The 27232-nt window shown below is 51.7% G+C and overlaps 1 protein-coding gene across 10 annotated transcripts in view; it reads left to right on the forward strand.

Moving 5' to 3' along the window:
* Positions 1-8712: 8712 nt before the first annotated feature.
* Positions 8713-27232, forward strand: part of ACSL6 (acyl-CoA synthetase long chain family member 6) — a 55580-nt gene continuing 37060 nt past the window's right edge. For 2 of the 10 annotated variants that reach the window (XM_080672885.1, XM_080672887.1), the window contains exons 1-3: positions 8762-8899; positions 9211-9295; positions 25934-26154. In XM_080672885.1, the coding sequence (XP_080529011.1) occupies positions 25960-26154 (195 nt within the window). In that variant the 5' untranslated portion in view covers positions 8762-8899; positions 9211-9295; positions 25934-25959. Of the gene's footprint in view, positions 8900-9210; positions 9296-20437; positions 20787-25933; positions 26155-27232 lie in introns of those variants that run through there. The other 8 variants (XM_080672880.1, XM_080672882.1, XM_080672883.1 and 5 more) reach the window with 7 other exon arrangements.

Consider the following 27232-nt stretch of genomic DNA (forward strand, 5'->3'; position numbering starts at 1 on the left):
TTATTTATTTATTTATTTTTGTGCTGACTTCCTCCACCCCTCCCTGACCCTATAGAGAACTCAACCATGAATTCCTCTGTTTCTCATCTCTGCATCTCTGGGCATATTTGCTTCATTTTTCATGTTCTCTGCACATGTGCCCTGACTGCATAAAAGGACTAAAATTCTAATTTCATATTCCCAGGGAAGAGCTCAGGTGGGTCAGCTCTTGGGCCAGTTATTGGTCACCTGGATGAATCATCAATGACCAGGGGACATTGTGGGAATACGGCAGTTCCTATTATAAAGTTGTGGATGGTGAAGGGGTTCAGAACAGGCCTCCCCCAAATGTGCCACTTTGGCATGTGAATTATTTTGAGCTGAAGGCATTTGTGACCTTGTGGGCTCACGAAAATCTTTTACCTCACCCTTAAAGAATTTAACTTAGGGGCCTTGCCCATAATAGGCATTATCACCATAAATAACTTATGGCAGGACAAACTTCCTGTCATCCCGCAGTGACCTTCCTCCCACCTGAAGCCCCAAGGCACCTTACCTCCTCCTTAGCTCAGAACATCACATATATCTCATTTAACTCTGTCTCTGAACCTCTTGTGTATGTGGAGTTTCATGCACACATGTAATTAAATTTGGTATTTTTTATTAATCTGTCTTGTGTTGATTTAATTATTTCCTAGGGAAAAAGAACTAGTAGAGTAGAGGAAAGTTCCTTCTTCCCCCTCAGCGGAGTGAAGGGCATAGTGAGGGCTGCTGCAGAGATAATCCTTATTACCTTCGATAATAATAAATAATGCTTATATCTTAGAGTTGCTGGGGGTAGAATATGAGCTCACCATGCAATCCCACCTGGATGATGCTCAACAAATCTTTAGGTATTGCCCAGCTGCTTATTCCATATCATCCTGGCACCCTGGAGATAGCTTCTCTTTTATTTTAATGTAATTCATCTTACACATTTAATCCATTTGTTAAAATTTTGTTGAAAATTGTGTGCGTATATTTATATCTGATATTGGCCTATGTTTTCAGTTTAAAATATTGATGTCGCACCAAGTTTTGGAATTCTCTATATTTACCTCATAAATAAATTGAATTGGATGACCAATAATGTTTCATATAGCTTTAACTAATTTATATAATACCAGGATTATTTATGTTTTCAAATTTAAAAAATTCTCCCTAGGGGTAATGGATGGTACATTAGGCTGGGAGTCAGAATGCCTGAGTTTCAGTTTGGTCTTCCTCTTAGTTTGCTGTGAGACCTTGAACAAGTCCCTGCCCCTCCATGGGCCTCTGTAGGGTTAGGGAGGACAGGACAGCTGGCCTGGATGTCTCGGCCCCACCCAGCTGGCCTTTCCGGGTGATCAGCCTCTGGTCCTTGGGGTCATTTCTTTTAGGCAGAGGCCCTTCTGCACCTTTCTGGTGCTACCAGCAGATTTCTTTTTTACTCATTGATTTGAGAGAGAGAGAGAGAGAGAGAGAGAGAGAGAGAGAGAGAAATGTAGTTCCACTTACGTATGCATTCATTCGTTGATTCTTATATGTGCCCCTCACCAGGGATTGAGCCCGAAACCTTGGTGTATTGGGACGACACTAACCACTGAGCACTGGGCCAGGGAAGGCCACCACCAGCCAATTTCTAGCCAGTGCTTTTCCCCACCTTTGAAGTGCTTTGGGTTGTGCTCTGTTTCTCTCTTAACCCTGAGGGTGCTCTTCCAAGCTCTGCCCTATTTTCTTCGTAGGTGATGTCCTAGGCATGGATTTTTTGGTTCCCTGTAATGAGCTCTGAGAATCAGAGGTGTCCCTCCTGTCTCCAGGGAATGCACCATGCTCTTCTGGACATTTTCTCCTTTGACTTCCCTGGCACCTGGCCCTCCTCCAGGGCTCCTCCTTCTACCACCCCTAAAAGGGTCTGCATCTGCCCTGCTCCTCTCCTTCTCGAACACCTTCCTGAGATACATGGGTCATTCTGAAGGTCCTCACAGCCACGTCCAGCCCTGACTCTCTGCTCAGGCCCAGCTCAATCATCTAATGACCACGAGGGAAGGGGAAGCCTGGGGCAGATGCCAAGAGACCCAGGAGGTGAGGGTCCAGTAGCACTGACCCTCTACTCAGACCCTGCAGTTCATGCCGTGGGCAGGAACATCACTTTGACTTACCTAATGATCTCCCCATGACCTGCTTCTCCCTGTCCAGCACCCCAGCCCTTTCTGAACCAAGAGAGGGCTCTGGAAATGGCTTATTCTAGACTTTTGCTTGTTAAATGTCTATTCATTGTAGAAAATTTGGAAAATACAATTAAATGCAGAAGAAAAAAAAACATACTCTCCCACCACTCAGTGATAACCACTATTAACTTTTTCCACGAATATGTAAATGCTTTTAAACATAATTGGAATCACCTTGAATGTACTGTTTTATAACCTGTGTTTTTCAGTTGGCCACATGCCACAAACATCTCTCTGTGTCACTGAGCAATCTTCTGCATCATCATTTTTATGGGAGCAGAGCATACACTATCCCATGAATGTACAGAAGTGAATGCAGCTTTGTGATTGGGCATTTGGGTAGTTTCCAACTTGGCTCTATTGTAAATAATATTGCAATGACAATCCTTGTGAACAAGTAAGTCCTGATTTTTTTCCTCCTTCGTGTGAATTCCTATGCAAACTGGCCAGTGGTAGTGAAAGGTTAAGAATTTGTTGAGGTTGTAACACACCTTGCCAAGCTGCCCTTCAAAAAGGGTTTGCAGGTGGTCAGATCCTCAGATGCTCACACATTCTCCTGACCTCTAACCTGCTTTTATTGTTGAGATCATCTGGCCAAGCCCTGGGCTGAGCTCCCTCCGTGGCCACCCCGAGAACTAGTCTGGATTCTGGGTAAATGAGGATAGTGATGGTGGTGCTTGGAGCTTCCAGGTGAGTGAGGTGGGTTTATGGAATGTTAGTCCTCCCTCCTCTAACAGGGATCAGCACCCCTGTGACATGTCTAGGATGGGGGACTCCACCTCAGTCTTTGGAGGAAAGAGGCACAAAATCGGTGGTGATATTCAGGCAGTAGCTTCATCGTTCACCTAGGTGGGCAGCCAGGCAGAGAAGGGCAGAATCTCAATCTCTCTCTCTCTCTCTCTCTCTCTCTCTCTCTCTCGCTCTCTCGCTCTCTCGCTCTCTCGCTCTCTCGCTCTCTCGCTCTCTCACTCTCTTTGGTTTTAATTGCCTGTCCATGTCCTTTGCTTATTTGTCTTCATCTTCTTGCTTTGTTACGTGTCAAAGCATTTTTCTGTGGCTGGTAGTATAAATATTTTTTGCGAGTTATCTATTTATCTTTAAAAATTTTTAATGGTGGTTTTTAACATGCAGACATTTAAATACTCAGATCTTTTAATCTACTTGTCTTTTCCTTTGTGGTTTCTGCCTTCTTTGTTGTGCTTAACAAGATTTGCCTACCTGCAGATGGTATAAAATTCATCTATGTTTTCTTCAAATTTTTGTGCTTCATTTGCAAAGCCTTACAAATGTGGCATATTTCCCATTAAATCCTGACCTTGTGCTGGTGGGAGACACATGCACAGGTGTCTGTCTCTTCAGAGACCAGTGCTGGTGGCTTGGTCAGCCCTAACTCCCAACCCTGTGGACTCAGGGCAAATTCCAAGGCCTTCATCTTTGTCGTTCTATGGCTCTGGGGAAATCCCAGGAGCCCACTAGTTGCTTTATTAACCTTTTAAAAAAAAAACAAAAGAGAAAAATAAAGTGGTTGCTTGTGTCTGTCTGGTTGGCTCATCAGAGAATTTTTAATTAAAAGAAGTCTCACATAAGTGGGTTAATTCATGTCTGACAGCTGGGCAATGGAATTTCAATAGAGCAAGTGCACTCCACATGGGCAGGGCCTTCTTTGTTTGGTTGTTCACAGCTACATCCCCAGTACATACACAATCAAACATTTATTTTCTCACAGTTTTAGAGCCTGGAAGTCTGAGATAAAGGCATTGGCAGTGTTGGTGTCTGCTGAGGCCTCTCTCCTTGGCTTGCAGATGGCCGTCTTGCTATGTCCTCACGTGGCCTCTGCTCTGTGTGCACGCACTCCCCAGTTTCACTGTCTCTTTTTATGATGACACCAGTCCTCTTGGATTAGGACTTCACTCGTAGGAGCTCATTTAACCTTAATTGCCTCCTTAAGACCCTATCTCCAAATATAGTCACATTGAGAGTTATGTCTTCAACATATGAATGAGAAGACACAATTCAGTCCATAGCACATATGTAAAATGCTAGAAATAATGCCTGGCACACACTAAACACTGTATAAATGTTTGATATTATTATTAGGAAATGCACAAAATTGCACTGGCCATTATCCTTGGGGAATGAAATTACAAGTGACTTTGGTTGTTGTTTATTAAGTGATTTTAGTTTATATTTTTCTGTGTTTTCAAACATTTCTACATTGAATAATTTTATTAATCGTGGGTGGGAGACACTACTACTATTCAATAAAAGACATGGGTTGAACATTTGCTTATAACTCTTCAACCATTTCATCATATATTCAAAGACTTTGCTCTGATAGTGTTTCAAGTTCTTGGCTCAGCTCTCCAGATTGGTGGTTGTCAGAGTAAAGAGAAACAAAGGCCTGGCTCCGCTCACCTGGGCACACCAGCCAGAGCTTCCATCTGTAGCAGTGATGGGGTGGGGGTGCAGCATGCTGTGTGCCCTGCCCATATTCACACCCTCTAGAGGGCTGGGAAGACTTTTAGCAGTAGGGTCATGAGTAGGTCAGTCTGAGTTCTTGGTTGCAAACAAAATCTTTATTGACTATTTTAAGCAAAAAATGAGCATATGAAAGAATGTTAGGTAAGTCTACAGTATTATTGGGAGGGTTCCAGAAACAGGGTCATATCTTGGTTTCCAGGAACAACTCCCCAAACCATCCACTATTCATAGCTTCTGCTACCAGCCTTGTGCCAGCAAGATGGAGACCACTTGCAGGACTTTCTTCTGTTCATTGCTGACTTTGGAATCAAAGGCTCATGGGGCTTTGTCTCATTGGTACTGTCTAAGTCACTTATCCACCCCTTCCTTCAAGGGAGGCTGGAAGAGAGAGTTTTCTGGGTTTTACCTTGGGAAGAAGGTACTTACAATGTGGGAAACTATCAAAATATAGGAGAGGGTTAAAAAATGTTGGCAAGTTCAAATAACAGAGGGTCCACCACTGTTAGAGAAGCATGGTCCAGGTGTCCTAACTGCAGGAGACCTGAGCCCAGAGTGGCTGAGGCCATCCTTGGCTGGCTCTTGGGGCCACTAGCAGACTGAATACTGGGTCTCATCAACCATAAGGTGGTCACTTGTGGTGAAAAAGAGGCAGCAGAGTCATGGCAAGTTAGTCCTTACACCCAGAAGCCTCTAGATCAGCCCTAACTTGTACCAGTGAACATAGAGAGAGGCAAGGGCTTGCCCAGGGTTGCACAGCATAACAGAATCAGAGCCAGGACTGGGAGTGGTGTCCTTGGCCCACTTGAATATTCCTTCCTCCAGGAGGTCTTCTTTGGGTTAGGCTTGGATCAGATGTGTGTCATCACCTTCAACACCCTGGGTTGCTGTTACTTCTGCTTTCTTTTTGTCTCCCCACATCCTAGCATTAGTTTAATGAGTGTTTGGGGAAGGAAGGAACTTATTCCTATCCCTCTAGGTTCTTCCAGCTGGTCTAATCATTAAAACAATATAAAAACAGATTAATAAGAAAAAATGACCAAATTTCATTGGGACCCCACATACGTGACAGGTTCAGGAACAGGAAGTTAAAATGAGATATATGTGACATTCTGAGCTAAGGAGGAGGTCAGGTGCCCTGGGGTTTCAGAGGGGAAGAAGGTCATTGCAGAATGATATGAAGAGCAGATGGTCAGTCATTAGAAGTTTTCCCTGCCATAAAATAGGTCACAAGAAGTACTTCTGGTGATAACTTTTATCATGGGCAAGGCCCTTAATTTAAATTCTTTAAGGGAGAGGTAAGTTTCTCGTGAGCCTGCAGGGTCTCCAATGGCTTCAGCTCAAAAAAACTTACATGCCATAGTGGCACATCTTGTATTTATTTACTTACTTATTTATTTTTTGGAGAGAGGAAGGACAGAGAGAGAGGAAAAAACACTGATGTGAGAGAGAAACGTTGATCATTGCCTCCCTGACCAGGGAACGAACCCACAACATAGGTATATGCCCTGACCAGGATTGAATCTGCAGCTTTTTGGTGTACAGGATAACGCTTCAACTGACAGAGCCACCTGGCCCGGTCTAAGCAGCACTCTTGAGGAAGTCTGTTCTGAACCCCTTCAGGTGCATGAGTGAGTGAATGAATGAATGAATGAATGAATGAATGGGAGTCTGGAGGCCAGAACTGCTGGTGACCTGAGGCAGATGCTCTTCTCTCTGGACTACAGTCTACAGCTCTGTTGAATGGAATAATGTTCTCCAAATTCTCTGGGCCACACCCTGTGCTAGGGCTGAAAACATGGTCAGGATCAGCCTTCCCACCCTCTCAGAAGTGCTGATCTGGGAGGATATAGGTGTGAAAGAGATGCCACACTGTGGCTGACCTTTCTAAGAAGTTCAAGGACCCTCGAGCCTAGCTTCCATTTCTCCGGGCCTTGGGTTCCCTCCTGCTGGGTTCCATGGCTGCCATACTCATGCATTCTGGAGGCTTCAGAGTCACCACTGCCCAGGCCAACAGATGGTCCTTAGCTGGAGACCCACAGAGAGGAAGGAGACCTCAGGAGCCCAGTAAAGGAAAGAACAAGTCCCCTTACACTGGTGGTAACAGGCCTAGAGAGGAGAGATACTTGGCCATGATCCCACAGCCAGACCCAGGACTTCCCTGTCCCCATCCTTCAAGTGGGACAAGCCAATGTCAGAGGAAAACAGAAATACTCCATTAAGCTGTAGTCTGTCACAGCTCCAGCACAGGTTTTTGAATTAAAATATTTACAAGTAGCAGAGACATCTGAGGAAGAGTAACTGGATGCACCATTCTGCAGGAGGCCAGACTAAATGTGTCCCATGACATCACTTTAGAGAGGAGGCTGCCAGGAGCCATGCAAGGGCCTGGAGCAGTTCTACGGCTGAGTGCTGCAGAGGAGGCCTGGGCCTGGGCCTTGCTGCTTGGCTCCTGGGTCCCCTGTTCTGTGAAGAAATGCTTTGCTGGATCCTGGCCTATGGAGAAATTGTCTGCCCACCTCTCTATTCTGATGTAGTATGCGGAGATACCTTCTTTTTGCCCAGTCTTCTGGTTCCCCATGGGTCTCCTCCTGAGCACCAGCAGGTCTTCAGTTAATGTGCTGCTAGTGGGTGTGGAGGGGGCATTCTGACAGTCATGACACCCTCTTGGAAGAACCCTGCCAAACCTGGAACATGAGGGACTCTATCCAAATTTTGACCAGACTGTTAGAGATCCAGCAGGAGTAGCTTTCCCAGGAGTCCAGATCCTGCGACAGGGAAGAAGGTGGAGGGTCCTGTTGTAATTACGGGAAGAGTCTCATAAGTAGACATGTGCATACTTGCACCTACAAGGTGTACACAGACAGCCCTGGGCGCACACATGCCATGTACTGGCACTGCAGGCACAGGTCCCTACACAAATTCGTGCCCCAGCTGTTGAGCTGTGAGCACACATACACACGGGGTAGGTGGTCTCTGGTGGGTCTGAAGGGACCCCTGGCTCTTCCACCCTCTGCTGCCTGACCTTTACTCTCTGGCCTCCTGGCCTCTTCTTCCTGAGTCCGTTGATGCCTGCGCTGCGAGGACTGTAACATAGAGCAAGGGTTGGGCCGCCTGAGCACTGTCCTTGGTGCTGGAGGCCTAGTGGACATGCATGTTTTGAGAACAAGCACGAGTGTAGGGAGGAGTGACCTTGAAATTCAGGTGTAGGTCGGGGCCCAGCAGAATGTTTACATTTCATTCCAAATGTAAAATTGGGCTTCCTCCTTTCAGTCACAGACACTGAAACAGAAGGTATCCAGCCCTTCAGCCAGCAGTGTGCCCGTCTGTGGTAGGATGTGACTGTGTGGCCATTCACTGTAGCTGTGAGGTACATATGATTGTGTATAAAGATCATGATTGCTTGTGTCCTCTGAGGCACCTGTGGTGTGATTCCCTGTGGCTTCCTGTGACTACATGGAACCCCCTCTGACCTTGGGTGGCTTCAGATCTAATTTTCGCATAGGGGAGATGTAAGGACTCTGCCCCTTTGCTGGAGCCGATAGAAACCTCAACCCCTTTCTCCTCACTGCCTTGCAGACTTGACACCCAGAGGATCCTGGTATCTGCAAATTCGGGCCGGCCCACAGGCATGTGTGCTTCCTAGGACAGGTGACCGCGACCCCTCTGCCACCCGATCCTGCCCAGCCATAAAAGCCAGGCTCGCGCGGGGTAAGATTCGCGCGTTGGTGGGTTGGTGCGGCGTCATGCTCCCGCACTGGTCGCCCATGCGCTCCCCTCCTGCCGGTTTCCCCAGAACGCCGGGCCCTGACGTTGGGGGCAGGGGCGGGGCGGAGACAGCAAGTCGGCGCTGCGGCCCACCCCCGCCCGCCCGGGGCCTCGGCAGTTCGGCTGGCCTGCGAGCTCGGGGCGCCCTAGACCCCCGCGGGCTGCGGGCAGGCCGGTGGCTCCCAGGGCAGCGCGCGGCGCCCTCCCGCTGCGGCTGACTGGGCTGCGGCGGCGCGGGGAGGGGGCGCTGTGGAGCAGGGGCGGGGGCTAAAAATACCCGGCGGCGGCGCGGCGACTGCTGGGCTGCGGAGCTGCGGAGCTGCGGGGCTGTGGGCCAGGGAGGCTGTGCCGGGCCAGGCCGGCCCCGCGGACGGACATGCTGACCTTCTTCCTGGTCTCGGGGGGCTCTCTCTGGCTGTTCGCGGGTAAGTTCCTATCCTGTCCTTGTCCCTTACCCCCAGCCCCAGCTGCCAAGGCGTCCCTTCACGCCCTCCCTCCCCCAGGCCTCCCAGGTTACCACCCCCCAAATTCTGGCGGGCGCCGGGCGGGTTTGGGAAGCAGCTGGGTGGGTCTGCAGAAATTAGGGGCCTTGCTCTCTGCGACCCCACGACAACATCCCTCCAGTTCTCGCGGTCCCCTCACCTTATGGCGAGGACCATCAGACTAGGCCTTGAGCCCACTCGTCCCCCAAGGCCAAGTCCAGGGACAGACTTAGTGCCTCCTTGTCCATCTCTAGGGTCGGAAACCGAGGGTGTTGGTCCCAGAGGTCCTGCAGCAGGTCAGCAACGTAACCAGGACTGACCTGGGGCTTCCTGAACCCGGTAAGGGAGTCTCCTCACTACCCCTCTCTGCCCACCTTCAGTCAGAGTACAAGATTTCAGCAAAGCGGGGTCCACTTGGCTCCTCAGTTTTGCCCAGGGCTTGTGTCCCCATCACCCCTCACAGGAGTCAGACCCTCACCCCTGCAATCTCTCAGGAGGCTGTGAGGACCTCTTCTGTATCCCTGCTCAGCACTCCTCCCCTTTCCTCCACACACACCTGGGATCTCCCCACAGGCCCATTTATCCACCAGTTCTGCGGCCTGCACCAGCCCTCCCCTCTGTGAGGCTTCTGTTATATCACTAAAGGTCCCCCACCCCCACCCCATCACCCTCCTGTGCAGATTCAGCCTGATAATGTATGTGAAATGCTTGAACCTCAAATTGGTCTTAAACCGGAGCTAGCCCAGAGCAAATGCTCTATGAATTTTAGTGTTTATTATTTTTACATTTAAACAGCGGCATCAGAGGAGGTAAAAAGATTCCTTTTGAGCCAAGAAGCGGGGGAGTCCACTCTTTGGAATTCTTACCTGAAACTTTGCATGTTATTTAATATTCATAGCAAATCATAGGGGGTTGGTGGTGCTTTCTGCTTTTTACTGAGGTTCAGAGATTAATTGATTTGTCCAGTGTTCCACAGATAATATCTGGAAGACTGGGGTTCCATCTGAGGTTTTAACTGATCAATCATTGCTGAGTGTTTGGCCTGAAACTAGAACGTTAGTGGCCCAAGTTCCTCCCACCCACTGCCCACTGCCCTGAGTCAGGCCACAGGGACACCTCCCTGAGCTGGGGAGCTGGGGAGGCCTCTCTAATCCCCTTCTCTCCCTAAGCTCCTTCTGTCTGCCAGTGTCCATGCAGGGCCACTCTGGGCCTGATGTGCTCATTCACCAGGCAAGGTCAGGGCTGGAGCTGGGTCAGGGGTAAGGAATAGGAGTTATCAAAAACGATGATGATAGTAACAGCCACCATTTACTGCCTGGGTGATAGTCTCCGAGCGTTTCCAACGTGGTCAGGTGCCTCCCCGCATGGGGAAACTGCCTCACTGAGGGACTGGACAGGACCATGGCGTGGTCAAGCAGGGCGACTCTTGGCACAAGTGGCAGCTGCCTCCATAGGGGCCAAACTTCTCAGTGGAAACAGGAATTTCCTCAAAGATACCACACTTGGTCTAAGACAGTGGTCGGCAAACCGCGGCTCACATGTGGCTCGCGAGCCGCGGTTTGCCGCTCTGTTGACTAATGAGTTTGCCGACCACTGGACTAGACTAAATGTTACCGTGTAGTTGGAAGCTGTGAGGATTAGGCAATTGTGGCATATTGTATGCAGAGAGGTAAAGGATAGTATATGACAGTGGTCGGCAAACTCATTCGTCAACAGAGCGGCAAACCGCGGCTCGCGAACCGCATTTGGCTTGCGAGCCGCGGTTTGCCGACCACTGGTCTAAGAGACAAGTGCACTCATTGGATAGAACACCCAGACGCACACTGGGGCATTCCCAGATCACATGTCCACTTTGCTTGGGACTTCAGCCTTTCTCTAGGGACAGAGGGGATTCCTAAGCTAAAACTGAGAACATATTCTGCCTTGCAGCTCACACAATCCTTTGGCTCAGCCAGAAATAGGAGACTCCCAAGGTGATGTCATCCTTTAGAAGGGTTATGTGCTTTTTTTGCCACAATCTGGCCCCAGGGAGACAAGACTGCCTCTAAGGAGCCACAGGGAGAGCATGATGGACACAAAGGGTAGGGGGAGCCGCTAGAGGAGGAATGGACTATCTGGGAGAGGAAACCATGTGCTCTGAGCCCTGGAGAGCAAGGGCTGCATCTGTCCTGCTCCCACTGAGGAAGCCAGCCCACATTTCACCTGTGTGTTGAGTAGTAAACAGGGAAACAGATGAAATAGATCCAACATGAGTCAGATGCTGTGCCTGGTCTCTGTGCAGTGAGGTTTTTTTTGTGTTTTTTTTTTTAAATATATATTTTATTGATTTTTTACAGAGTGGAAGGGAGAGGGATAGAGAGTTAGAAACATCGATGAGAGAGAAACATTGATCAGCTGCCTCCTGCACACCTCCTACTGGGGACGTGCCCGCAACCAAGGTACATGCCCTTGACCGGAATCGAACCTGGGACCTTTCAGTCCGCAGGCCGACGCTCTATCCACTGAGCCAAACCGGTTTCAGCTGTGCAGTGAGTTTTTTATGGGGGAAGTGTTGTTGCAAACATGCTGACTTGACTGCTGTTTCCCTGAGCACCTACCGTGTGTCACTATGGGAGCAATGGACGGACACTCCTGCCTGCCTATATGACACCACTGTGTAAAGTGGGTGAATTTCTAAGAGGGCTCCCCTTTCCCTAGGCTGATGCAGCCCCATGCCCTTGTACAGGGCCGGGTCTGCTCAACCATCTGCCCAGCCAGCAGTGACAGCTGAGTGGACTTTTGCAGCATCGAAGGGTGCTTGTCAGAGGCAGGGAGGCCAAACTCCAGGTGGAGAAAATTAGGCCATCGGAGGTGTGGAGTAAGAACCATGGTAGGGGATGGGTCTTCAGGGTCTCGTGACTGGGGAGCCTAGGTTGTAGGTGGAGGGTGGAGTCTGGGTGGAAGGGGGATTCTGGAGGAGAGGCTTTCATTTAGGAGCAGAGAAACCCTCCATTAAGCTGTAGTGGCCAGGCTGAGCCAGCAAGGGGAGAGTGCAGCCTGGGAGAGCAGCGGGAGGCTGTGGTGATGTGTATGAAAATAGATGTGGCCCAAGGGTGGCCCATTTGAGGCTGAGCTCCAGGAAAGGTAAGGTAGGAGGCCTCAGCTGTGACCCTGGGGGTGGCCCTGGTGACAGAGTCTGGTGTGGAAGCCAGCTGGCTGTAGGTGTCCAGGGCAGGTGCAGACTTGCACAGCCTGGCTCAGCTCAGCCCTATCAGTTCTCCCCACCCCAATCCTGAGCTCGCTCCCATAAGGGTGGAGGATGGTATGAGGTCTGGGCCATGCCAGAAGGCCCAAGAAGGCAGCTAGGACCTCGATAGGTGGTAGAACTCCAAGCAGAGCAACTGAGAACAAACCTCACAAAAGAAAGCCTGGATTTGCATGTGGTAGGTATACCACCATGTGGGAGAATTCTGACCTCAGCTCCTTCTCATCCTACCCAGCCTGTGGTAGGATACAGGGGTGGTTCCAGTGAGAGCTCACTGACACCAGGGGGCAGCAGAGCAGGCCATTTCTGCTCTCTGGATAGTTTTCTGTTCTTGTGATAAGGGCTCAGAGGTTGACCTTCAGAAGGCTGAATTTGGCTCAGCCGCAGTTGGGACCCAGGACTGACCCATACACACAGCAAGCAGGATAAGTGAGCATGAAGCTCTGGCATATTTGCAAAAAGTGGCAAAAGTTATAGGTGTTTGTATGCTAGAAGCTGCACTGTGTAACTAGCCAGTGCCTGGCACGTGGCAGGCACTCAGATGTTTGCTGAATAAAGTACTATGGTTGGGGGGAGTTTTTTATGGGAGAAGTGTTGTTGCAGACATGCTGACTTGACTGCTGTTTCCCTGAGCACCTACCATGTGTCACGCACTGCGTTCTACAATCCCCCAACCTTTCCTTTCATCCTCCCCACAACACTGCAATTTTAAATGTTATCCCCATTTAATAGATGAGGCACTGAGATACAGGGAGTTTCACTGGTGAAGCAGCTCCTAAGAGCTGTGAGCCAGGCCCCACTGTCACACTCCCAGTCCAGGGAGGGGCCACCAGGTATGATCAGACAGCATCTGAGCCCCTTCAGCAGGCTTGTCAGTGGGCACAGGCAAGGGAGCAGTCCTTGGACAGGGAAAGGTTTAAGAGAGGACAGGTGTGAAGTGACAAGAGCAGTGGCTGGCATACAGGAAAGGACTCATTAGTGTTAGCTAAAGTTATAGCAACGTGAATCAGGTTTTCTTGAAAGGGGGTATAGGCTGCCCAGAAAGGAAAGGGAAGAAAAGGCATTCCAGGCAGACCGACCCTTGTGAGGAAAGATTGGCAATAGGAATGAGGGTCATACTCAGGGAGGTCACCAGGGCTGGTTTCTACAGGCCCTAGAATGCTAGGCCAGGCAGCATGGACTTAAATTCTGTGTAGTGACTGCATTAAGGACATACAGCCCAAACTGGGCACGTGGACGGCGAAGATGACACTGTCCCTGCACCCCATGAGCCATATGCATCCCTGGTCGCACATGTCCCACTGAACTACAGCCTTTGGCCTCCTTCACCAGCCCTTTGAGCTTCTTGAGGGCAGGGCCAAGGTATCTCCTCTCTATGCCCCAAATGAGGGCCGGGCACACGGTGTGCATCAGCATAATTGCATACATGACTAATATGAGAAGTTCCCTGAGAATAGCTTATTTTAATAACCAAAGGCCTGGTGCACGAGATTCGTGCACGGGAGGAGGGTGGTCCCTCAGCCCGGCCTGTACCCTGTCACAGTCCGGGACCCCTTGGGGGATATCCCCCTGCTGGCTTAGGCTCAATCCCTGGTGGAATCAGGTCTAAGCCAGCAATCAGACATCCCTCTCGCAGTCTGGGGCTCTCGAAGTCTGGGACCCCTCACTCCTTACCTCCCGCCTGCAGCAGAGGCAGGAGAGGCTCCCACCGACCACCGCTGCACTCACCAGCCATGAGCCTGGCTTCTGGCTGAGCGGTGCTCCCCCTGTGTGAATGCACTGACCACCAGGGGGCAGCTCCTGCATTGAGCATCTGCCCCCTGGTGGTCAGTGCATGTCATAGCAACTAGTTGTTCTGCTGTTAGGTCAATTTACATATTATGCTTTTATTATATAGGATTATATAGGATAGGATGGTGTATTTTTTAAGCTGTTTTCTCACCACAAGTCGATTAACAAACAACAAACCTTGAGTGTGCTCCTCCTAAGGGCCAGGCTCTATGCCAGATGGGTGCCGATGCCTGTATGCTAGAAGCAGTAGGGGAAAGCAGGTGTGAACTCCTGGCAGGTCAGCCTTCACTGGACAACTTTTAGTGCTTAGAACCCAGAACAGAGGAGGAGCTGTTTGATGACTGAATGAATGATGGAACCTGCAGCTGCAGGGTGACTGGTTTCATCATTCATAGTGTCTCTGAGGACAAGATCCTATTGTTTCCTTAGAGCTCCAAGTTTCCAGTCTCCCCGTAGACTGGGAGCTCTGGCTAAGCAGAGCTGAAAGGAGGCTCCAGTCAGGTCTACAGCTCACTGGATGGTCTGGTGAGATGACTCTACTCCCTGCCTTGGCCTGGCCAGAGCCCCCCCCTAACCGCCCCTTGGGCCCAGGATGGGAGTACTGTGGGTGAGATGCTACTTTGGGCCCTGGGAGTTACTTCAACATGCACAGGGGTGGTCACCATCATCTCCCAGCTACTCTCAGAGCCCATGGTCCGTGTGGTCATTCCCAGACCTAGTTCCTTTGTGTGGCTTCTGATTCATGTGAGGCTTGGGGTCTGTGACAGGCGGAAGGGGGAAGATGGGAAGTGGGCTGGGACAAATTCGGAGCCAAGCTGAGCTAGGTATTTTGAGACCCAATCTGTAACCTCAGAGCCTGAAGGATTTTAAATTCCAAGAAGTCCTTCCTGTGTCTATTTACCTGCTCTTCCTGGAGACACCTTTATTTTAGCAATGGCTACTCCAAGTATTTTGCTAGGGGTGTCTATGGAGAGTTGGGGGTGGCTGGCTTCCAGTTTGCCATCTGCCCATTCAGGCATGCACTCTGAGATAGCTATCTCCTGGGGCTTTAGAGCAGGAAGCCAGGCCAGGATGGTGCCAGTGAGGGAACAATCAGCATCTCAGTTTCAGATCCTGGGATAAGCAAATCTGGGTTGGGACCTGTTGGGCCAGGAACAGACCTAGTAATTGATGGCTATTGGAGGAATGAAGAGAGCACAGGTTGAATGAGCAGCTCTGGGACAGATCCCACTAACGAACCCTGCCAGGAACCCTGCCTTACTCCCAGGACCCTGCAGCCTGGCCCACTCCCAGGATCCTGCAGCCTGGAGGTGGGGCCCAGCAGCATTTGGTCCTGTGACAAAGTCCTGTTTTTGCCTCCATTGTTGGGTCTAAGATTCCCCTGTGGGGCTCCTCCTGACCACCAACCCCTGTCCCAGCCGTGGCAATAAACAATCCTTGGCAGATCCTGCCAAGTAGGCAGAAGGGCACTGGGAGGGACAGTGAAGTCAACCAGAGATAGAACAGCCAGGCAGCGAGAGGCTACACAGCACTGACAGAGATGGGGGTGAGAAAGCAGTCAGAGCTTGGACAGAGAGAGCAGCAAGATTGGATGTGGGCCAGCCAGTGAGATTCGACAGGGAGGTGGCTAGAGGGTGGGATGGCGGGGCCCTAGAGTCCAAAGAGAGGTAGACAGTCATCAGCACAGACAAAGGGCCCTCAGCTGGGACCCATCCAGGCCTGCAGTGACCCCTTCACTTTGGAAAGGGCAGTGCTCTGGCCCCTAGAACTTGGCCTGCATGAAGCCACCTAGACCCAAGGACCCTGTTTAGTGGCTGGAGAACTGTAGTATTAATGGTGAACTTTAGTACCTTCCAGCAGGTTGGATGTGGTTCTCAGAGGACACCTTCGACTCACCTATCCTCAGCCCCCTCCCTGTCTGCAGGCTGTCTCCAAGCCTGTGACCTGTGAAGCCCCCTTTCTATCTGAAGTGTCCTTTCTCCTCCTGCCTGGGGCATGAACTCTCTGCACACAGCGTGGCCCCAACTAATAATAGGAAGATCTGAGGAGAGGAGCAACTGGCTGGTCATCAGAGATGGGCACTTTTTTGGGCGGAGAGGCTGACGAGGCCCGTTTCCCCTGGATTGCAGGTCTGTGGTGTGTCCACCGACCCTCCTGTTGGTTCAGAATTCCTTCTTAAGTGGTTTTGTCCTAGACTGCCTCTCAGACTAAATGGTCTTGCTGTGTCAGTGTCTCCTATTAACCGGAGTCAGTAGCATACTCTGTTGGGAACAAGATTGTGGTTAATGGACAGCTCCTGGTGACCCAGGGTGTCAGCAAGGCAGCATTTCTGAATGAGATTGAAGTCTGACCTTGTCGTGCTGTCTCTGTTGAGGATGGAGTGTTCCAGAAGCTGGTGATGGCACACACAGGGCTCTGGGTTACCACAAACCCCACCCACGTCGCAAGGGCACTGGTGGCAGCAGCACTGTGAGTGGCAGGCGGAGGATACATGTGGCCTCCATCCTAGAGCCCTCTCTGTGCACTGCAAGGCCTTGTGTTTAACATCACACTTTCTTTCCCAATTCCTTTTCCCCATTTACCATCAACACCATGAGACTTACCCAAGTTTCCTCATATAAAAATAAAGGTTGCTACCTCAGACCCATCCAGCCTTATTTCTGAAAAGGACAGAACCAACAGAGCGTCCGAATGGGGCCATCCCATTTCCTGGTCCCACTGCCCTGTCCTGATGGTGTGCTTTCCTCAGAGGTCACAGAGCCTCCAGCTCCCTCTGGTAAATTGTGGGCCAGTGAGAATCCAAGTGATGGGTGCTCTCGGTGGGTCAGCAGGAGCAACGCCTAACAGCCTTCGCAGGCCAGCCAGGGCCTCATTTTGCTTTGGTCTGAAAGAGATTTTTGTTTTCCGGTGAGAACAGCCCAGCCTGGACGGGCCGGAGCCAGTGGCAGGAATACAAACCCTTTCATGTGACGGGCCCAGAGTAGAGAGACGCAGGCCTGCCAGCAGCAGACCCTCCCCTGCCTCTCCTTCCATTCACCCTGGCCTGGAAAAGGAGGCCCGAGTCCTCAGTGCTCCCTGCCCAGCTGAGGGCTGGGCTGCTTGAGCTGACATTAACCCTGTGGATGCCATGGGTTCGTACTGGCCAACAACAGGACCCGGCAGCCGGAGGGCAGTGAGGCGTGGCAGCAGCTACTGCGTGGCCCTGACCTCCTGAGGGGTGAACCAAGAGGTGGCAGAGCCTCATCCACCAGCAAATGTTCGCTGAACTGAGTGAGATTCAGACTTGTTTCTGCTTGTGGCATTCAGGAGAGGAACTTCCCCCTGAGGAAGTCAGAAAATGAAGCTGTATCAAATGTGCAGAAAATTTACCTTTAACCAAAAGCAAAACTCTCTTTTTCTCTGCTCATTGCCTATTCTATGAAAAAGCAATGACACCTGGGATGGTGGGTATAGGACCCTTGTTGGCTTCTGGCTGCAGCAGCTGTCCCTTGGGCAGGGATCTAAGGGCACAGCTTGCCTAGGGCACTTTTGCATCCTGAAAGCCCAGGGTACTAGGTCAGGTGAGTGCCATTAGCTTGTGGCTCTGATTTCAAAGGCATGAGGCGCATAGACAGCACCAACCACAGCCTTTTTCCTTCTGCAGCTAAATGGCACCCTCCCGGACTCAGCTTCCTGCCCCTGTTCTCAGTGCAGCCAGGCCTCTGACTCCTTCCCAGGAGCCCAACATCTTACAGGCTCTTCCTGTGACTGAACAACCCACTTCTGTCACTCTGTCCATTTCTCAGAACTCTCCTTCCTACCCTGCTCCTCATCCTCTCTTTGCTCCCCGTCTCTGACTGGGGATGGGCTTCAGGTTTTGTCTTGTGTGTGTTTCTTCTCAAACAGGGCATTTCCAGATGCTCCTGAGTGAAAAAGTGAGCAAGCAAAGCCCTCCCTTGCTCCCCCAGCTCAAGGGCCCCAACTATATCTGAACAGGACTCACCCTACTTTAAGGAGCTTCCCTCCAGCTGGAGGAGGTCACATCCTGTACCCTGCGGCTTGGCCACCTGCAGTTGAGCTCTGAGAGCCTGCCCTGCCCGGAGCAGGCCATGTTCCCTTTACTGAGCTTCTACTTGTAGAGCTTGCAGTGTGTCATCCGTCTGGCCCAGTGGTGGAAACGGATCGCTGCTCCTGAGGCCAGGACCCTGGCAGCCCTAACGTGGACCAGTTGGTGGGAAAGAGGATCACGTTGCAGCCCAGGATTTGGCTGTCTGCATAGTGGGGCCTGGCCAGGGGGTTTCGGTCTGCTTGTGTGGTGCCATGGCCCTCGATAGTCCCCCAGGGGCTTGGTGTGGAAAGAAGGGCCATGAGGCCGAGACTCGACTACACCCATCAATCCTGGTCATCGGACCCTGAAAATATTACCAAAGGGAGCGCTGCCACTGTCAGCCTCTGTTGCTCATCTTTGCTCTGAGAATTTTGTTGGGCCTGATTTGTAGTAACGTTTATCCCAGAGCTTATGAAAGACACTGTTCTCAAGGCTATTTATATTTTTCCATTCCTGAAAGTGTTTGAGCCTGGCTTCCCAATGCTGTGCTCATGTGGGCTCATGGTCCCTGACCAGGTCGGTGTTAGGGTGAGTGAGATTCTGGAGTGGTGCTAGTATGAGGATGTGTGGATGGGACGAGGCAGTGGAGGCTGCTTCCCACAGCGAGTGAATTGCTATGAGGAGGCATGTTCCCAGAGAGTTCAAGCTAGCTGGGACAGTGGCCCTGCACAATGGTCAGATACAGCCAACCTCAGTTGGGCCTTTCCACACTCCAGAGGCTTAATTGAGCCTTCAGAGCTATAATCAGGCTCCTCGGGGAGGATCTGTGGGTGAGCCACCCTGTAACCCAGCAACCCTGAATCCTGGGCCCATCTCTCCTGGGGAATGTGAGTGGTGCTCGGGGAGGCTCTCAGCCCAGCTCTGCCCCAATCATTTGTGGTTCTGCGACTCTAATTAAAACCCAAGAGGAAGGTGGAGGGAAAGCCCCTCTCACAACTTAGATTGGTGTGAGTCCTGTGTGGACAGGGTGGATGCTGGGCCAAGGTTAGGATGTGATGGTGAGATTCGTGCTTTTTTTTTTAACCGAGCAACTGGGTCACACACTTCCTGGTGCAGAATTGCTGTGGCTCTATGGCCCTGGCATCCTGTGTAGTTTTCTGTCAGCCAGGACTTTGGTTGTGGGCACTGGATTTTCTATCCCAGAAGCAGCCCTGAGAAGCATTAAAGGAAGCTTTTGTCTTATTTGAAGACATCTCTGAATGGGGACCTGCCAAGAAGGAAGGGGAAAGGGCTTTGTGGGCCAAAGGTGGGTCCTCAGGCATTTGTGCGTTTAAAGCTTCCTCCAGGTGATTGGGGGAGGCTGGGTCCAGGGGCCTAGTTCCCAGTGAGGGCAGCCGGTGCAGGAAGCTCTCCTCAGGTCATGGGTTGAGCAATAGAAACTGCTTCAGCCCCAGGGAAGAGGTTGCATGGTCTATGGGCTCTAAAGTTGCTAGGTTGTACAAACTGCTCTCAAGTGGGAGCTCAGAGCACCAGGATGCTGGGATGGTCTGGGTTGGTCTTGATACAGAGGAGGTGAGCTGGATTTGGGTGGACAACAGTGGCTGGTCCTGGAAGGCTCAGAAGAACCCATTGTGAGTAGGGCCTGGAGAGGATGGGGGTGAGCTGGGCCCTGTAGCCTGGACTTGCCTTTTCCTCTCTAGCAGTGGCCATCACGTGCCTACTGTGTGCGCGTAGCCACACGCTGGCCATGGAAATAGGCTTGAGAATAGGCCATACCGGATCCTACCCCCATCCCTTACTCTGTGGAAACAGACCTTACAGGAGTGACGCCCTGAGAGTCCCTGTCTGTCTGCCAAAAATGCCCAGGGAGCTCAGAACTTAGTTTTGGTTCCAGCAGGCCAAGGTGTGGATTTCCAGCTCCAGGATGGCCATCGCCCTAGCAAGCCAGGAAAAGCTCTCCAGGCGGGTATTAGGAGGACCGCTGTGCTGCCTGGGGTCTCTGAGCAGATTTTTTATCTGCGACTGTGCCCAGTTTCCTTCCTCTCCCCACGTAGACTGGTGTGACCTTGTGGGGGTGGAGAGAGGAGAAGCCGCTGGGAGGGGCTCGCGGTGGAGTCTCCTAGACAAGATGCAGGCCTTCTTCAGCACCAGAGACCTGGCATCCCCACCCCCATTCCCACTCCTTTCCACCCTTGCCACTCCTGCTGGCTGCAGGTCCCCAGCCCGTGGCTCAGGCCCTGCCCCTAGTCGGTGTCACAGATGGATGTGTAAACAGGCTTTGTCCTAAGCAACCCATTTGGCAGACTCCAGGACTGAAGGGGGTAGGTAGCATGCAGAGGGGTGTGAATTGAGGCTCCTGCAACCTGGCAGAGTGGGGGTTAAGGCTGGGTTGCTTGGCTCTGAGTTGATCTGAGCTAGCGCCGCCCAGTGTGCAGATGAAGGGCCGGGGGGGCAGAGGGGCCCTTGAGGAACCAGAATCTTCTCATAGACCTGCTCTCTGCCCCAGGCCCTGCCAGATCTGCTCCCACGGCTGCCAGGGAGCCTCTGCCACCACTGCTAATGCCTCCAATACCACCCAGCTTCTCAGAGCAGGCAGCCATTGCTGTCAGCCATTCCCAGGAGGGCAGACTTGGGGCAGGGCCTTCGCCACTTTTGTGCTTTGATCAAGATGTGGTAAGCTCTCCCCCTGGGCCCGACACGTCCTTTATAAATGGAGGCTGGTACTAGTGGGACCAGCTGAGCCGCCTCCCCAGGAGCCCGCTGAAAAGGTAGGGTGTGAATGCAAGTGCTTCTGCAAGTTGTTTTTGTGCCCTGATGGCTGGCAAAGGGATGGAGGGACCCCTTCAGCTAACTACTATCTACTTAGTGTTTCCCTTTCTGTGTGCCTGGTACCGCACTCTCTGTCCATAGTGTGTTTGCGATGAGGCCCAGAGGGTGAAATGACTTGTCCAAAGTCATACAGCTATCAAGAGTCTGAGTCAGGATTTGGACCCAGGTCAGTCCAGCACCAGAACTCCGTTGGGGCCCTTTCCCTAGCTCATTTGATGGGGACCCTACGCCCTGGGAGAGATGGTGATTCCCCCGGCTAGTCATGGGGAGTTGGGCAGGTTCTTTGATGATCTGGTGGCTTGCCTTGTGCTTCCCCACCCTTTCTGAAGGCCTCAGAGGTTTGCAGAGACCCTGGGCCGCGTCACAATACCCCTCTCCACTGTAGGCTGACACAGAGGTGAAGTTGTGGTGATTCTAAGCGAAGGGAAGAATCTGAGGATCATAGAGGGCCTCAGTGCCAGCGTGAGGAGTTTAGACTTTTGTCCTATTGCAGTGGGGAGCCAGATGAGGTTTTTGAGCAGTGGCATCATAGGATCACATCTGTGTATCAGGGAAGTAACTTTGGGATCGGTGTAAGCACTGATCAGAGCCAGGAGACGGGTGAGGAGGCTGGTGTGGGAGTTTGGACTGCGCTCAGTGGTGGCTGCACCAGGCAGGGGCTATGAAGGTGGAGAGAATGGTCAGTTTGAGAGGTTTAGGAGGTAGTGCTGATGGAGCCATTGAGCTAGATTGTGAAGGTCTGGAGTGTTGGGCTTAGTAGGCTAGACCAGCAGAGGGTTCTTGAAGCCCAGCCGTGGGCCCCAGGGCCATCTCCACAGGGAGGTGCTCTGAGTGGGGCTTTGCCTCCGTCACTCTGACACCTTGGAGATACCATGCTTTCTGCCAGGGCTCCCTTCTTCCCATTCCCTCCCTCCCTGGATTTTGAGAGCTATGACTTCACCATCCACCTTCCATGTGCCCTGAGTCAACAGAGGACATGGTGAATGGGGGAGTCCTAGGTCCCCCCAGCCTGTTGACACCACTTGGTTTTTGGACTGGTCTGTGTTGTAGACGAGGAGGCTAGTTCCTACCTAGGGCTGGGTCCTCCTGCCAGGTAAATATTTACAAACACAGCCGCTCACTTGGCAACACCAGCACCACTGAGGGTCCCTTGGGTGCCCCCCCCAACCCGTGCCCCAGGCTGCTGCAACCAGGATCCCCTCCTGGGCATGGAAGGAGGCAGCCATGGCTGGACCCCAGGGACCACCAAGCCCCAACCCAGGTGGACAGAAAGGGTGTGGAGGTCAGAGGAAGCAAAGGCCCTGTGATATAATGAGATGAGACCAGACTCCCAGGCCTAGATTTGCCCTACCCCTTGCCAACAGCTTGGTGGCTCAGGCTGGCTCTGAGGCCCATGTCCTCAGAGGACCTGAATTTTCAGCTCTGCCCTACAATAGCTCCCAGGTCTGAAGGGAATCTCAGGGTAAATGCAAGCAGTCCTGACTGTCTGAGAAGACCAGTGAGCCCGGAAGAATGACACCCTCTGATCTCTGCCCAGCCAAAGAGGGGTAGGGGCCAGCCCCAGGGTAGAGGAGCTGCCGCCACTAGGAGATCTCCTTAGTGGTGGGCACTAAGTAAGAGCCTGGGGAAGAGTGACTGGCCAAGCCCTTTCCATCACCTGCCATCACCCCAGGTGAGTGGGCTGAGGTGAGAAGGATCCAGCCTTGAGAAGACAGCAAGTTCTTGATGTGAGGCCAGGAGGGAGCCCACCCACAGAGTGTGCATGCCTAAGAACAGTGACTGGCCTGATCGTCTTGGTCCTACTTACAGGCTCTGATGGCCCAGTGCGGCCCCTACCTCCTACAACCTGGGCCTGGGCTCTTCTGAGCAGAACTGGAGCTGGGTTTTTGTTGGTTCAGCACTACTGCAAAGGAGAGCATGGGTTGTGGGTATGGATGGTGCAGTGTTGGCAGGGGTGGGGTGGCAGTACAATGCAAGGCAGTGGTTTGGGAGGCTGTTATCTGGGGCTTGAGTCCTGGCTCCCTCACTCGCTGACTGTGTACCTGTAAATGGTAGGTAATTTCTTCAGTGGAGTCTCTGTGTTCCCCACTTTATAATAAGTCCAGGGAGCTATTGTGAGGATCCAACAGTGCAGTGTGTAGGCAAAGGCTTTCCAAGCCCTAGGAATTCAGGAAGTTTAAACAAGTTCTGTTCTTCCCTCTCCTGGGGACTGTGACACTTTGGTGACTTCTGAAAGTTCAGTACATCTGGGAGACCACCTTCAGACTTGTGGCACTGACCCTTGTATAAGATCTCATGTGTTCAGGACTTTTTCCTGAATAGAAAATTGATGAGTATTCAATGAACTCTCTCAACTCCAGCCTTTGTATATTTGCTTCCCTCTGCTTAGGACACCCTTCTCTTTTGATCCTTCCGTCTCTGCCAAAAGTCTGCCGTGAGTCCCCACACCTGAATTGGGCACCTCCTCTGGCTCCTCATGCCTGATCACAGCCCAAATCACACTGCACAGTACTACCCGCTTCCTCATGTATCTTCCCCAGGGGACTGAAAGCAGGCCCACATCTGGCTTAACCCAGTGCCTAACACTGAGCTAGATGAGAGTGCAGACCTCTAGGTGAATTCATGGGTGGGAGAGTGGATGGGTGGTGAGTGGGTAGGTAAGTGGGTAGGTCAATAAGTGGATGGGAGGTAGGTAGGAAGATGGATGGGTGGATAGGTGAGTGGATGAATGGGTGAATGGGTGGGTGAATGAGTAGATGGGTAGATGAGTGGATGAATGGGGGGATGGGTAGATGAGTGGATGAATGGGTAGATGGGTGGGTGGGTAGATTGATGAGTGAGTGGGTGGATGGGTGGTGAGTGGGTAGGTGAAAGAGTGTATGGACAATGGGTGGATGGATGGCTTTGGTCATTCTGGGCTGTACTCTGTGAAAACCCCAGCATTGCAGCAGATGCCATAAATGCCCATGTTCAGCTATAGCTTAGAGCCGAGAGCAACTGCCAAGGACCAGGGACTAGTGATAGAGAGGTTCCAGGATTTTCTCTAAAACTTTTGGGACCATATAGCTGAGCTTTTAGGGGTTTGGCAGGGACTTCTTGGGGCTTGGCTTCCCAGCCCATTGAGTTAGTTTCGCTCACTAGATAAAACGTCAGTCAGCTCAGGGTCCAACCCGAGTGCTTGTGGGATATCTGGATTATCCACTGTAGAGTAAGTCATTTACCTGATGGGCCTGGCTGTGACTTGGTCTCTTCATCTCATCTTAAGGAAGTAAATGTCCCAAGGAAGCAAGGTGGCCAACTGGCCAAGACCCTCTGCTGAGCAGTTTGCCTTGATGAATTCACTGTGGTCCATAGCTGAGCCTCTGCTTTGTTGATGAAGAACCTTGATTTAATCATATGCCAGGAGCGGTTCATTTCTCAGAACTGATCTAGCTCAAGGAGGCTGCTGGTAAAACTGGATTTCTGCTCAGGAATTCAGAGAGATGCTCTGGCTGGCTAGGGGCTCACTTTCTCTGCTCTCTAGGAGCACCAAGCCTCTGGGCACCCAGGATTCAGGTAGCCTGCTGTATCATCAGTAGAGCATAAACTCCTGTGGGGCCACAGTGTCTGGGCCCAGCCACCTCTGCCCAGTGTTTGGACCAGCCTGGCTGAGCAGCCTCCTTGGTCTGACAGGCACCCCCTTAGCCATCTTTTTAGTCCCAGCATGCCTGTAACTATGCCAGATACAGTATAAGAAACTTGACATGCCTGAGTGATCCTACCCTATTTTAAAGAAGGGGAAGTGGAGGTCCAGAGAGGTGAAATATGCTCAACCTTGCATAGCTTGTAAGTGAAGGAGGAGGGATTTGAACCGAGGAGCTTTACTCACTTTCTCTGCAATGACTTTGCACATCAGTGACTTCATCTCTGGTGTGGTGATGTTACCATTTAGCACAAATACCATTTATTGGTGTTCAGCAGATCTCTGCTCCCTCGTGGGTCAAGCAATTGCTGTTTGGCTCGTATTCCATGGCTGCAGAGTGGCTGCTGGGTTTCTCATTGTTTCCCAAGAAGGGAAACCACAGCCATGCTTCCAAAGGTCAAGGGACAGTGTGGAGGGTGCCTGTGGATGGTGCATGACAGCCTGGAGCCACCTCCTCCCTCCCTTTCACCCCCCACCCCTGGCCCCTGGTAGGCCTCACAGCGCTGGTAGACCTGTAGATGTCATGCAACTGCACCTCTCTGTCACCTTCTTTTTCCTCTGGACATTAGCTGATGGGATCCCAGGGAGGACAGCACAGGTGGGGACAGCTGTGCCTCCTGGTGCTTGGTCTAAGGTAGTACAGAGCCCCAGTGCACAATGGTCAGCAGTCTGGGGCTAGCAGAGCAGTGTCTGGGCCCCACCCCAGCTTCTCATGATGCTGGGTGCTAGCATCACCTCTAGTCCTGGTAGGTCCTTGGCTCCAACTTTTCTTCAAGGGGAGTCCATGGTGGGCCAGGGCATGGGCCTGGGTAGATCCTGTTTTGTGTCACCCATAGGACCCGTGGCAGGTAGGTGTCAGGGCTGGTCTGTGGGCTCTGGCCCTTGTCTTCTCCGTCTTCCTCAGGTCAGGGCCTGGGGCTAGGAGCTTTGAGATGGAGTGGAAGGACTCTGTACCCCTTCAATCTGGGCACTATACCAGGCGTACTCACAGCCATCTACCCTCTCCACACCCCAGGAGCAAAGATAAGCAAAACACTGTGGCCACACAGCAGAGGCAGAGCACCTGGGCCCTCAAGCTCAGGAAGTATTGACTCCAGAGCTGTTAGAACCCCTGGAAGATATGGAAGCAGCAATCACCCGTGGCCCAGGGCCTGAGCATATGGTTCTCAGGAAAACTGGCTGGATGACTGACTATCAGGTGTGACTGCTAAGTGTTCCGGCCTGTCGCCTTCCAGGCATCCAGCTTCTGGGATATACTGTGCTGCACCAGGAGACTGTACACCCCACTAGCCCAGGGCCTGCCCCACAGTATATTTGGCCAAGATCATTGTGTCACTTGTGATCCAAGACAGGTGGGAGGATACACCCAGGCCTTCTCCCTCACCCGCCTCTTGTTTCCTGCAGAATTCATTCTCTTACTTCTGGAGAAGATGCAGACACAAGAGATTCTGAGGATGCTGCGGCTGTCCGAGCTGGGCGACTTGGGCCAGTTCTTCCACAGTCTTTCAGCCACCACCCTCATGAGTATGGGCGCGCTGGCCGCCATCCTTGCCTACTGGTTCACTCACCGGCCCAAGGCCTTGCAACCACCGTGCAATCTCCTGATGCAGTCAGAGGAAGTGGAGGTGAGCAGGGTTCCAGCAGTCAGCTGTGGAAAATAGGGGGCAGAGGACAGGCATCTCAAAGGTAGAAGCCAAGATTGTGGCTTCTTGAACCTGGGTTGGCTCAGAGAATCTTGATTTCCCCTGGTAGCCAGCCAGCAAGCCTCATTGGCCTTGGGCAGGGTCTCTAACTGGATGCTCCTCTGTCTCTCCCAGACTTTCAGCCCTGGGCAGAGCCTTGACCTCGGCTTCTAGTTTGCCTCGGCTTCTTGCATGGGGGCCTTGGCTCATTGGTGCCTCAGTAGGAGGCCTAAGCAAGTTCTCAAGTGGCTGGCAGGTCTGTTCCCTTCCAGACTCTCCCTGTGCCCAGCTCTGGTCTGCTGCTACGACCCAGAGCTGAGCCCACCCCAGCACCCTGCCCTCCCGGGTCACACAAGAGGAAGAAGGTGCAGTGGCCCACCCTGGACAAGGGTGTTCTAAGCTAAGTCCAGAAGGACCAGTGATATTTATTTTCCTATTAAGCTTATGGAATTTATTTTGCCTTTTAAAAAATTGCCTTTTTCTGAACTTTAATTCTATTCATTTTTGAATAGATAAGATATTCACACAGTTCAAGAGGAACAAAGAGACACAAACTGAGAAGTTTCCCCCGTCTTCCCCTAGCCTCCCAGTTCTCCTCTCCTGAGAACCATGTTAACAATTGTCCATGAGAGAATGTATAGGTAGCCACTCCCTTTTTAATGATATCATGCCGCGTCCACTGGCTTTTCTCTCTTGATGGTGCATCTTGGTGAGCATAAGCATGGCAGAGTTTTGCCTGGTGGGAGAGGGCAGAGATAGGGCTGGGTCCTCTGGGCACTTTTCTAGCAGAAGGAATGATGTGTGCAAAGGTACAGGTGTGTGATAATGCAGCTGGGGGCTGTGGGAAGTGGTGATTCTTATGGGATGGATGGGCAGTGGAGAGAGGCTGCAGATGGGCTAGCAGAGTGGTGGCAAGAATGGCCTTTGGTGACCTTGGGTTTGAAGGCTGACTGTACCTCTCACTAGCCATATGGTCTTGGCAGTGTGTTAACTCTCTGAGCCTCAGTTTCTTCCACAGTCA

This window comes from Plecotus auritus (assembly GCF_963455305.1).
Source record: "Plecotus auritus genome assembly, chromosome: 6".
Classification (NCBI taxonomy): domain Eukaryota; kingdom Metazoa; phylum Chordata; class Mammalia; order Chiroptera; family Vespertilionidae; genus Plecotus; species Plecotus auritus.